The following is an 11,912-nucleotide window of genomic DNA, read 5'->3' on the forward strand; positions in this document are numbered from 1 at the left end:
AGGCATCCGATTGAAGAAGTCTCACTTGTCTTAGCAATTGATGCTGTGAGACACATGGCTATTGGTAAACGTGCTTTGCAGAGGGCTGTCCAGCCTTGATCGTTCGCTCTTCGCCTACTCGTTTTCTTATGCTACGTGGGCTGGTCTCCGAGTTTGACAAGTATAACCAATCTCGTAACTATCGCAGTTTGATTATCAATGCTCGGTGACACCACGATTAGATCACTCAACTTCGACCCCCTACTCATCGAAGTACGTCTAGCCCGCTTTCGCTCACCTGGACCTCCTACTCCGAGTACTCCTCAGCATTTTCAAGGCTCTGCTCACGTGTGAGGACTGTATTGCGGGTGCAGAGAGCGAACGCAACTAGCGGCACGGTCAGACAAAGACCAGTAATACACAGCAGCATTTGCGCATGCTTATACGCGTCGACGACCGCATCCCGATCTGCTGTTCCGATGGGGTGAAGCTGGCTGAATGTGAACGGATCTGCGTATATCTCGGCCGCTAACGTGGCGTTGCCCAGGCGGGTTTCGAGCTGCTTAGGTAGGACTTGAGTCCAGATTGCCCCCGAGATGGTTCCCCCAACAGCGCTGCCGACGTTGTAGCAGGCCATGAAGAGACCGGTGACCACGGCGAGATCTGACTTGGTTAGGTGCTGTTTGCAAGAAGGGTTGTTCAGGTACTGTGACTAACGCTCATGCTTGGTAGCAGCCTGGATGCTTGCCTGCGCGGAGTATGGAAAGAGCCCACCAGCTGTGAGACGTCAGATATGTACTAGAGCTAAATTTTGATGGGGGTTCCGCCGTGTCCTACCAATGCCTAGAATAACTTGCCCACTTATGATACCTGAATGGCTTGATCCAGCGTGCCCCCCACGGTAATAGATCAATATACCAAACGCGACCATGAATGAAAGGGTACCTGCAACGATGAAAGGTTTGAGTCGTCTCACTCCGTATACAACAAACCCCAGCAGACAACCAGTAATGACAGAGGCAAAGCTGTCTACGTCAGTTTGCGTCGGCCTTGGTTCAGGGAAGTTTACCTGTAGAGCGAGTGGATTCTTGTCGCACTGCTGATACTCTCGTCAAAACTGACGACGAGAACCGTATACAAATATTCTCCTTGCATTGCCCAGGCTATACCTTGTAAACATCTGACCATTCATGCGCAAGCTCGTAGTCATACCTGTATTGAGCATCACGGCGATTCCTAAGGATCCCCAGATAGCTCGGTCTCTGAGCAGCTAACCTCCAGGTGTTAACGCAGCTCATACAAGGAATGGCACCCTAACCTTGAACGGCACCAAGGGGTGCTTGCATGTTCTTTCCCAAAGAACCCACGCGGGGATGCATAGAAACCCCATTACCAGAGGCGCAATCACTTTGGCCTGTTTCCATCGCCCGCTGAAGCCTCCTGCAATGGTGAGGGGAACTAGTATCAGGGATAGGCACGCGATTAATAGGATGATGCCGATCACATCCATGTACCAGAACAATTCTCTGGCGCAGCACCATGTGAAAGAAAGTCCCCAAGGGCCATTAAAATCGCCACAACGCTTCATATGATACTGACAAATAAACAGCATGGCTAGCAGTGGGACCGTGCAGGCTGATTGCGGTCAGCTGAGCATGACTAGAGAGGTCTGCCACTTACCAGGGTACATTATCGCAAACATTCCAACCCCCCAACGCCAGCTGGTGGCGCGCAGAACAGCTGCCGCAACGTTTCCACTAACCCAGGTATTGATCTACATTGTCCGGCTTGAGTGACACATTATCTGTGATCGAAGGAGGCACGCTTACAATAAAAGGGATCGCAGGGATATAGGAGAGCAACAAGCGAGATCGAAGGGACGTCAAGTCGGCGACAAGAACTTCGACGAGTAGCACAATAGATGTATAGCCAACCTAGATTTCGTTCCCACCGTCAATGTCAGGGATTGAGTGGGGAAATGTTTCATTTTACCTGGTATAGCACTGCGCCTGCGGTGAATTGTTCAACGGTCCTCGAGCAAGCCTCGACGATAGTACCTTGGACTGTATAAGCGGCGAGCGAGCTCAAGTTGGATTCCTTCTTCATACCGACGGTATAGAACACGATCGATAGCACGATCAGTTCGGGTCTCCCAAACACATCCGCGATCTTGGCTGCAGTTGGCTAGAAGCAAGAGATGTTAGTTGCAGCTAGGCAGAAGCAAAGAAGCCACGATGTACCTGAATCGCTGCTGCAATGACAGCTCGCAGGATATCAACGGTCGCAAGTAGGCTGTGGCTTCTATACGAGGCTGTAGCGTAAGGCTGCCGGCTCATCATTTGATTAGCACGTATCTGCTATCTGGGTGTCAGGCAAGAAGACCTGATATGTGCTCCGCACTAGACCATCCAGACCGTAAACGTAGGCAACTAAGAAGAGGCCGACGAAGACTATGGCACGAAGGCCAGGAAAAAGGAATTCATAGAGGGCCTCCATTCTCTTCACACCGACGTTGCCTATCTCGGAAGACTCGGTGGGGAGATCCCCAGAAGTCTGTCGAGATGCATCGCGGGCGGACTTCGGAGTAGACATCGTCAGGTAGAGAGTTCAGGTGGATTTTCGTTGCCGTGATGTTAAGTTATTGGGGTCAAGCTTGAGCAGGAAGTGTTTAAGTAGCGGAGGATATGATAACGAGGGGTCATCGTCATGCTGGGGATGTCCGTTGTTGGAAAAGGCTCGACATTCTATTGAGCAATGAATTCCCGGCAATTGGAGCGGTATGGTTTCGATTCTAGCATGACATTCGGGTCAAATGTCCGCGGGAGGTGGGTTCCCTGATGTGTGCTGGCGGTTGTCATTTCCGAGTTGATCTCATAGAAATCCGTGCTTCGAGACAGTAAGAAATCCAGGGAGCAAGGCGCCATTGAGTTATGTCGATATAGATTATCGTGGAAACCTATAGCGAGAGGTCTGGAATGGGACGGACAGAAGTCTTGGTCCATAGCAAGGCACTGTAAAGCAGGTATCGCGGATATTGCGCAAGGAAGATTAAAATAAAAACAAAAATAAGCAAAAATTAGAGTGCATCATCCGTGAATCGAACACGGGCCTCATCGATGGCAACGATGAATTCTACCACTAGACCAATGATGCTGGTTGATTGAAGATGGTCTAATATTTATGTCTTATATTCCTAAAATCATTGACCACGCTATCGCATTGCAAGCATTTCATGTTTCTAAAGAAACCCGACTAGCACAAGTAGGTGGCCCATCTTTCCCCTTTTCTGATTAATACCAAACTCATCACAAGCAGCCTCTCATGCATTGATTCTAGCAATATATTGCCCATCTCACTTGACAGGATATCCCGCACAGTATAAGTAGAATATGCTATACCACTCACGCAATTCGCATGCCATCCCCATTTAATCGCTCGAATTTGAACGCCCTACTGACCAATCCACCGGATCTCAACCAAGTATTCAGCTCGCTTGAGTGGACAACATGGGAAAACAGCATCATCACAAACATGAGCAGCGCATTGAACACATACAGATATGCCTCGTGCGAGAGCAAATATCCACCAAACCCCTCAACATATTCAACCAGACGATATATCGATCGCACGAGAATGAGAATACTCGCCGCGTAGAGGGTCCACACTAGCTTCTGCCAGTTTATGCCTGAACTCGGCGAGTATGTCGTTGGTTGTTTGTTCATCCGCAGGTGGAAGAGGCCGGTCGTAACGATAAAGAATCCGAAGAACACTATTTGAACGACCAGCCTGACGACGATGATATTCGACCCAGTCTTGAAGCTGGGTTGGGTCTTCCCAGCCATCATGCCAGCACCTACATGGGAGGGAAAAGAGTAAATTTTAGCATGGACACTATCACCAGGCTCCTGGGTTCAGGTGTATCATGAGCTCGTACCTCCGGACTGGAGCAGGAAGGACAACACATCGCCCAGCACGAAGATCTTGGTCATCCATTTGGGTCTGATCAGGCTATAGCGCTCGGCGTGAAGAACGACGACAAGCTTTTCTGGTTCCATATAAATGGATGCGGCGAAAAGTGCGGGTGCCACAAGTGGCATCAGAGAGTTAACTAGGAAAGGTCCCATGGTCCAATCAGGCGATTGTTTCGTTGATACGGCGCGAGCGCAGTATCCGATGAATTCAACTAGGGGCATCCAGACATTATCCCAGGAACTATCGTGCGTGAGACATGTGGTAGCTCACTGTAGCCTCCCACGAGGAACGGGATGAAGAACCATGTTCTCGTGCGGACTAGCTGATAGGTGTGTAAAATTGTTGGGAGAAGGAAACATATGATGAAAATGACTGCTGCGGCGAGCGAGGGATTGCAGTAATAGTACTTAAACCCTGAGCGAGCTGCCAGCTCAACCATCCTTGTCTATTTCGCTGTCTGCCTCCTGTTTGTTTTGCAACCTGAATGACCAGCATGTGGAATGCGATGTTAAGAGAACAAGTAGGGGATAAGCAGCATTTTTATCCTTTGGACTAGTCTCCATGAGGAAAGAAACAGATCATCTCGAATTCAAGAGTGTTGGGAGCCAAAACTCCAGCCATAAGAAATGGTAAACAAGCTGCAAATAGAGCTATTAAGTGGATACAATAACATTAGATCTCGATGCCAGAGCACCTGGCATTGACTTTTCCAGAACGAAAATAGATCTGTACGAGGGTGCGGGACCAATCGGAAACTTCCTCATGGCTCCATTCTCGAGATTTATACCCAACAAAAAGTATGGTTTACGGGAGTTAGTAGCTGATGCCTCAGAATACAGACGAGAGGCTCCAATTTCTCCGCATTCGAACTGCCCCTTACATTTCTCCTGGACATGTCCGGCTTAAAGAGATGCCATTGCGGCGCCCTTACGCAAAGTCGCATCACGGGTGTGGCCAATGCAAACAGCGCAGAATCAAATGCGACGAATTGCATCCAATCTGCAGTCCTTGTCGCAGGAAAAATATCCAGTTCTCATTCTATGGCGATGACAAACCTCAACGTCCTCCGCGAAAACCTGAGGAGCCTTCGTATCACGCTATCTCCGGGTTGAACGGCGGCTCGCAGCTTCCCATGCTCGATCTTGAGCTTCTCAATCATTGGCATGCAGCCACTGTTGACACTTTACTCCACCAGGAATCAACCAGGGAGGTGCTACGTACATTTGTGCTGCAAGAGGCGCTGTCACTTTCCTTTCTCATGCACATTCTCCTGGCGATGTCAGCTCTTCACTTGAGCCACTATGGCCTCGTCGAATGTCGACAGCTATACACCGAAGTGGCGATGACTCACAACAATACTGCATTGCCGCTATATTTACCTCTCCTGAGTCAAGTCACTCCGGATAATTGCCATGCTCTATTCGCCTTTTCCTGCTTCGTCCCCATGTTCTCCTTCGCCACCCATGGGCCGAATATCGAATCTAAAGCTCAGTCGATGTCGGGTGTCATTGAGGTTTTCAAGCTTATACGTGGAGCAGCCTTTGTGGTCTCGCAGGCTCGACCGTGGATCGAAAAAGGAGGCATGTGCGGTCTATTGACCGTGGAAAGGATGCGGGGGAATACGTCCATCAAGCTCCATGCAACGACCATCTACAGTCTTTTGCATGAGCTGCATGCAAAGCAGCAGCAGGAATGCGATCTCGAGCTTCAGCAAACAAGAGACCCTGCGTTAGAACATGCCACTGAGAGCCTCCTGAGCGTACTTCAGCTGTGCGCTGACACTGACAAAGCAGCCGTTCTACTGCGATGGGCAGCTCTGGTGAAATCGAAATTTCTGGATGCTTTGACGCAGGATGAGCCTATAAGTCTTGTCTTGCTCGGCTATTTTGGCGCCGCAATTGACTTCATCATTGACAATTGGTGGATGGAGGGGTGGGGTCGATATCTGGTCAATCTTGCTTCCGATCGTCTGGGCACGGGTCTCGGCCAGCAGCTTGCGTGGGCTCGGGATGCATAAAATCGGATTGGGAACCTCATGCATTAGGCTGTTTAGAAGTAAGTTTAGAGACAATACCGGCAATATTCATGAAGCTCTGGAGCTCATGAGGCCCGGCACTAACCTGGTACAACCAACGACTAGCAGCAGCAACGGGAGACTGAGCAATTGCAACAACATTCAGGAATGAACTATCCTTTAAGACTGTCTTGACCTTATCGGCAAGCATACTAAAGAAATGGCCCCTACTGCTGGCGGCGTAATCGCAGGATCGGAAGAGGCTATTTTTCGAGCCCGTGCATAATTCATAGATCAGAAAACAGATGTGTTCTTGGAATTGGTCAATTTTGTTTCAGGGCTATCCTGACAAGACAACGGATGACCTAGGAGGATGCGAGCGAAGTCGATTACCCGGGTATTCTGCGTTTTTACCAAACTATAGAGCTTCGGCTGCCTGATAATTACCTCATCTTTCCGTAGTAAAGGGCTAACAGAAAGACTTACTGAACGGGTTGGAAAACTCTAGATATTCGGGCCGCCCAGTGATTACAGCAGGGTGGCCATGCAGCTAGGGTCAATATATTTAAATGCTTCTCAGTCTGAAGCCTTTCCATTGAATTCAATCGAATATAGGTAGAGTGAAGAGGGGCCTGCCCCACACAGACTCAAGGTGAATGTTTTTTATCTGTGGGTGACCATGATTAAGACATGCCTACTATTTCTGCATTCGCAGCATCATCTATTTAAATTATAGAGGGTCTGGCGGCTCTCTGTGAGAATGAATTATGCAATGCATATCTAATATTGTAAAATTGCCTGCATTAGCACCACAGTTCACAAAGTACCATGTGCTCTCACCTCCACTTTGGGAGCAAGCTGCATGTTTTGGGCCAATTTTTGTCAGTGGTAGTAGAATCAACGGCTAGGAAGAATATTGTAACATATCTAGGGCCAGTAGTGTGTTCTGAAATAAGTAAACTGTATTTAAAGTAATGTTATTTGCTGCTCCTAGCAAAGACAATGTAGAACACCTAAAATGATACACGACGAGCTAATCTTTTCACCGCAACAATAAATAATGTGCCGGTCTTACCCCACTGATATTTTCGGAGCTTGCTTAGAATAGCACATATTGACTTATCATATCAGCCCAGCATGTCACACAAGCATGGCACCATCCCCACTCCTTCAGACAAACCCCGCTCTACTGACCCAGGATAGTGGCCAGTGAATTGCTATCACTTTTCGGCTCTCCCTTGTCATTCGTGGGGATCTTCTGGGATGCAAAGGCCAAGAATACCGCTTCCCAATGCCCATCCTCAAACAGGAACAACAAAGCACCATCTTCATAGATTCCATTGGTATAGCCGACGCTGCCCTGATTCATGTGAATATCGTGGATCCCAGAGCCATACGATGATCCGAAGATGTACACCGTCGCCTTCTGATTGATTGCATCCGTCAGGATGGGGTCTACCTGATCGAGAATATCCTGGTCGCCGTCAGCACCGAGAACAGCGCCGGCATTGATATCAACCAGCCCCTTAGTGCGGACAAAATCCAGGCCCTCCAGGTCTGCGGTCTCGCGGCGACGATAGCGACTGTGGGCGTAGGAGCTGAGCAAATGGAAGCCTTGGTCCAGGTTGGCGAGCTCGTCGGTGATGGAGTGGGTGAAATGTCGGTCGAACCAGTAGACGAGACGGCTGTCCTTATCGGTAGATTTGACGTTGATTGCGGCTTCGAGCTGCTTGTGTGAAGAGAAGTCGTCTTTGAAGTAGAGATAGATGTGAGGAGACTTAGGGTCTTCTTCGTCGGTCTGAGCTGTGTACCGGGTGGGTTGACCTACCCAGACGCCGTAGTGAGGGATGGTCATTATGGATGTGGGAGATGCGGATTACAAATAGAGTGTGTGAGAGATTTATTGTGAGAATCAAGAGATGCGAGAGGAAGAAAAGCTGAGTCCTGACAGAGGGGTCGTTCGTATTTATTCAGCTCCCAGAAGAGCTACCGCACTACCTCACATCGCTTCATCTTCCGTCATCGGCAGCTGCATTATTCTGATCGGCAAATGCTGGACTGGAGTCGTCAGCAAGTGACAGCAGCTGATAAGCCAAGCAAGAGGGCTGATCCCCGCACGTGCCATGCTTAGCGTGCTTCAGTTGACAGCTCGCCTTGATTTATCCATCCTCCTGCGTCATTGGGCATGTCTCGGCCAAGCCGATTTAGCCTCTCGGTTATCTAGCTTTAGATGTATCCACTTTCCATTCAGCTTCATTATATCCAGGAATTTCGCAAACCCAACGTACGTTTGTGCGCAGCTGAACTGTGAGAACTATGAGCAGACAACCACGCACTTTCAACCATGCGTCTCAACATCGGCTCTATGCCTCCTAGTGACATAAAATCATATATCCAGGCCTTTTAGTTTGCAACCAGCCTTTGGCATTCCGGCTAAGCTTGCAAATGCCATGATTTGAAAGCGTTTCGAGCGGTATGAGGAATGCTCGGAGCCTCGGACCCAGAAACGTCAATTCCCCAAGAAACTCTTATGCGAGCACGTTTCAGCGAGGCTCTCATTAGTATATTCTAGCCGAGAATACATACAAGCGCCAATTTGGCGCCGAATCAGTGAACGGTAAAGAGAGTATGTCATATTTCGGAGTGTGGATGGCTTGGTTGTGGTCGATGCAGAAGCTTTTTAATCAGTTCCAGAATTCATTCCGGCATGAATAATAGGTACTATGTGTTAACGGTACGAGAGTTATATTGCGGACCATCTATCCCTATCTTCCAGTCGTCAACGCATCTTCTCAAGGATAGTGTCCGTAAATGCCCACAGCAGGGATGAATAGTCCGAACAGAAGGTCAATCCTGTATAGAAGGTGCTCCTCTGTCCCTGCAGAGCATACAAGCGACGATAAAATCCTGACTGGATCTCCTCCGGAGCAACCATCAATGTCTCGGGCGAATGATCAGCGAATGCGGCAATCTGGGGCTCTAAGACGGAGTATGTCCCTGCAGTCTTCATGCGGGTAATATCCGACACAACGAGCTGCTTGGCATCTTCCGCGGTGAAGTTCATCGGGCCCACGATCTTGGTATTCGGATAACCAGATACACCCATGTACTGAATCAGGGACTCAAAGGGCATATCAGGTAGGTACCCTGGGCCAGTGCGAGGATTGGTGTTGGTCACATACAGGCCATCAGGAATGCTGCTGTTGTTGATGATCGCCACATAGTAATTTCGCCAGTACCACTTGCTAAAAATATCAGCTTCCTCTTGGTTGAGGTCGAAGCCCTGGAGCTTATCCATGATCGGTGGGAATGTCACGAGAAGTTTCTTTGCTTGAATGGTGCTCTGGGTTCCGTTATTATGCTGTACAGTGAGCGTAACGCCGGAGTCAGAGCGATTGGTCTCCATGACTTTGGTTTGGTAATGAACATTGAAACGAAGAGCTGCTGCTGCCCGACGATACAGATCGTACATACCCTTTTCCGGTGAGATGTAACCGCCAAGAAGGGCGTCTATATGTGGTACTCCGAAGTTCTGGAAGGTATAAATTGCAGGCATTTCGAGCATATTGCCAACTCCCTGTGCCCAGAAAAACAACATGGGTATGACATCCTCAAGTGAGTTTGCTTCGATGAACTCCCGCAAAGGGCGGAAGAGGGCTGCTGGTACTGGATCCGGAAGATCATAAATGCCCTTGTCAAGGAATGGGAATTGTCGGAGTGCAAGTCGATATCGTATGGTTGCGAACAGTAACTGAACAAGCCCTACTGGAGACTCCACCATTCGACCAGTGGTGAAGTCTACGAAGTCCTGACGTGTATAATTGGGGAGCACACGACGCCATCTGATCCCCAGGCGCGTCAGAAACTTTCTGGTAAGTTTGTCGTCGAATACACCCTCGACGCCATAGTCGACGTGGCTACCATCGGGAAGGTAGAGAGTCTCTGTGTGGCCACCGAGGTGGTCGTTCTGCTCGATCACCACAACTCGCTTCCCGCGGTCCTTCAGGCGGATTGCAGCGTATGTGCCTGTCGCTCCGCCGCCCAGAATGCAGACATCATAAATCTGCGTATGTTCGTTGGTTCTATTGACGTTGTGTTGGAGGCACGATGATGGGAGTGATAATACAAGTAAAAGAATGCAGATCAGCGAGGCTGAATGAATCATCTTGAATGAGTATCAGTTGGAGTCGTGTCGGGTTGCTGCCGTAAGAGCGCACCGGGGCGGGATTTTGATCCGAATGTGTTTGTTCGAGGCAGCCGCTAGTGGTGAGTAATCTCGACCGCATTCCATTATATGAACAGGAGACATCTGCTATCAGCAAGGCTAGGTGACATTCTAATGACAGGTGATTACCTGTCCGACCACAACATGGCCGTCTCAGCTTCGAATCAGTCTGATAGCTTTCGGCACAGTGCATCGTTTATCCAGATGTATGAATGACAAAAACATGAGACCAGCCGTGTCACTCGTCATAAACCACTCTTCCATACATCCGATGACACGCTCATCCCAACTTCTCTACTGATTCTAGCAGCTCCGCGAACAGCCCTTGAATCTTCTCCTTCTCTCCAGCCCAGAAACCGCCCTCCCTTTCCAGCCCTAGATCTTCCCCTTTCGAAGCACGCGCCACAGCCTCTTTCTCAGGAAACACCAACCCAACCGTCTTCTCCAACGGTACCATTCTCAACCCCTGCAGCACCTGCTGCAACTGCACTGCAGCCTTGCCACCCCCATGACCCCCATAGCTGACAATCATCGCTGGTTTTCCTTTCCATTCATTGAAGAGATAATCGACTGCATTCTTGATACTGGCAGGGTAACCCCAGTTGTACTGGGGTGTGACGAAGATGAACGAATCGTAGTGCGAGATTTCCCGCGACCAAGCCTTGGTGTGCTCGTGGACGTAACCATCAGCAGAGGTGATACGCGACGGGATCCCCGGCTCATTATACAGAGGGAGGTTCCACTCGGCGAGGTCGATGACTATAATGTCTGCTGCTGGGTAGGATTGCTTGATGGTCTCGTGAATGAAGGTGCTGATTTGGAGCCCGGCTCGGGGCGTCCGTTGACTGCATACGATCAGGCCGGTGGGCATGGTAGTCTTTCTCGTCAAATTCGGGTTTAGTACGCGGTCTGTTGGATATAGTCAGGTGTTCTTTGTTGATGGGGGTGACTCTGGTATGTACCCTTCATCAAGACTTGTACCCTTTCTCTTATATATGATTATTTGCTGTCAGAGGCAGAGCAAGTTTGATTCCTTAATTGGCAGTAGGGTCCGCGGGTCCGCGGAGGCATAAGCACGCGAAGGCCGAGCCCAGAGCTACTAAGGATGGGCCCGTGCTTAGCGGGAACATCCATCCGGTCAGGAGAGGTGTTCATTCCACCAACTCCTCCCCTCTCTCATTCCAGCAACGTTACTTAACCTTCACCAACTGATTCAGCTGCCTCTTTCATGGCTCAGATTGATGGGTATCGATACTCGTCTACTGCGAAACTTATCAACCGGTATAACGCTATTAATCTCCTGCTCGGTCTCATGATATACGGTAACCAACCCTGCCTGTTTTAGGTGATACAGACACCGCATGTTCTCCCAGTGATATGCTGCTGGTCACACGCAACAGGATCGTCTGACGTACAAGGACATACACAGCTATCGGTTTGCCGATACCTGACACTCAGCACGGAAGTTATATGTGGTGACACGTCTCGAGCTGCGACTCGGACACTTCCAATCCTATGGTTCATGTGACGTGGGACTCTACCTCCCAACGAGACGGCACCGTGACTCCCTCCGAATCTCGGCGAGCTCAACAGAGTCAAGCTTTCTGTGAAGGGCACCGCATGAGGAGCCAAAAAACGAACCGATTAAGCCGAACGCGGGGGTTGAACCCGCAACCTTGAGATTAAGAGTCTCACGCTCTGCCGATTGAGCTAGCCCGGCTT

The 11,912-nt window shown here is 49.5% G+C and overlaps 6 protein-coding genes and 2 non-coding genes across 8 annotated transcripts; 1 reads left to right on the forward strand and 7 right to left on the reverse strand.

The window, feature by feature from the left end:
- Positions 1 to 282: 282 nt before the first annotated feature.
- sit1 (putative siderochrome-iron transporter Sit1) lies at positions 283 to 2,975 on the reverse strand. Its single transcript, XM_025699584.1, has 12 exons — positions 2,362 to 2,975; positions 2,220 to 2,303; positions 2,088 to 2,163; positions 1,972 to 2,036; positions 1,809 to 1,913; positions 1,660 to 1,753; positions 1,298 to 1,614; positions 1,192 to 1,249; positions 1,049 to 1,142; positions 817 to 1,004; positions 697 to 756; positions 283 to 642 (listed from the first exon to the last, which is right to left on the reverse strand). Exons 1-12 carry the CDS (start codon positions 2,569 to 2,571, stop codon positions 287 to 289), a joined length of 1,707 nt encoding a protein of 568 aa, XP_025545854.1. The 5' UTR covers positions 2,572 to 2,975; the 3' UTR covers positions 283 to 286.
- An 86-nt stretch (positions 2,976 to 3,061) lies between these two features.
- On the reverse strand, positions 3,062 to 3,132 carry BO97DRAFT_t302. The gene has a single exon. It is a non-coding gene; the product is annotated as a tRNA-Gly (tRNA).
- Positions 3,133 to 3,380: 248 nt separating this feature from the next.
- Positions 3,381 to 4,390, reverse strand: BO97DRAFT_358216 (RTA1 domain-containing protein; the record flags this gene model as incomplete). The annotated part of the gene is made up of 3 exons (XM_025692243.1): positions 3,381 to 3,832; positions 3,914 to 4,162; positions 4,222 to 4,390. 3 exons carry the CDS (start codon positions 4,388 to 4,390, stop codon positions 3,381 to 3,383), a joined length of 870 nt encoding a protein of 289 aa, XP_025545855.1.
- A 471-nt stretch (positions 4,391 to 4,861) lies between these two features.
- On the forward strand, positions 4,862 to 5,968 carry BO97DRAFT_358199 (Zn(II)2Cys6 transcription factor domain-containing protein; the record flags this gene model as incomplete). The annotated part of the gene is made up of 1 exon (XM_025692242.1): positions 4,862 to 5,968. The coding sequence occupies one exon, from the start codon at positions 4,862 to 4,864 to the stop codon at positions 5,966 to 5,968; it is 1,107 nt and encodes a 368-aa protein (XP_025545856.1).
- Positions 5,969 to 7,151: 1,183 nt separating this feature from the next.
- Positions 7,152 to 7,820, reverse strand: BO97DRAFT_474131 (YukJ family protein; the record flags this gene model as incomplete). Its single annotated transcript, XM_025700296.1, has 1 exon — positions 7,152 to 7,820. The coding sequence occupies one exon, from the start codon at positions 7,818 to 7,820 to the stop codon at positions 7,152 to 7,154; it is 669 nt and encodes a 222-aa protein (XP_025545857.1).
- A 924-nt stretch (positions 7,821 to 8,744) lies between these two features.
- BO97DRAFT_466313 (NADPH-dependent FMN reductase Lot6) lies at positions 8,745 to 10,217 on the reverse strand (the record flags this gene model as incomplete). Its single annotated transcript, XM_025699585.1, has 1 exon — positions 8,745 to 10,217. The coding sequence occupies exon 1, from the start codon at positions 10,128 to 10,130 to the stop codon at positions 8,745 to 8,747; it is 1,386 nt and encodes a 461-aa protein (XP_025545858.1). The 5' UTR covers positions 10,131 to 10,217.
- A 28-nt stretch (positions 10,218 to 10,245) lies between these two features.
- On the reverse strand, positions 10,246 to 11,239 carry BO97DRAFT_287520 (flavin-dependent quinone reductase). The gene has a single exon (XM_025691123.1). It carries the CDS (start codon positions 11,059 to 11,061, stop codon positions 10,471 to 10,473), a length of 591 nt encoding a protein of 196 aa, XP_025545859.1. The 5' UTR covers positions 11,062 to 11,239; the 3' UTR covers positions 10,246 to 10,470.
- Positions 11,240 to 11,837: 598 nt separating this feature from the next.
- BO97DRAFT_t301 lies at positions 11,838 to 11,910 on the reverse strand. Its single transcript has one exon. It is a non-coding gene; the product is annotated as a tRNA-Lys (tRNA).
- Between the last annotated feature and the right edge of the window lie 2 nt (positions 11,911 to 11,912).

Source organism: Aspergillus homomorphus, assembly GCF_003184865.1.
Source record: "Aspergillus homomorphus CBS 101889 unplaced genomic scaffold BO97scaffold_94, whole genome shotgun sequence".
Classification (NCBI taxonomy): Eukaryota; Fungi; Ascomycota; class Eurotiomycetes; order Eurotiales; family Aspergillaceae; genus Aspergillus; species Aspergillus homomorphus.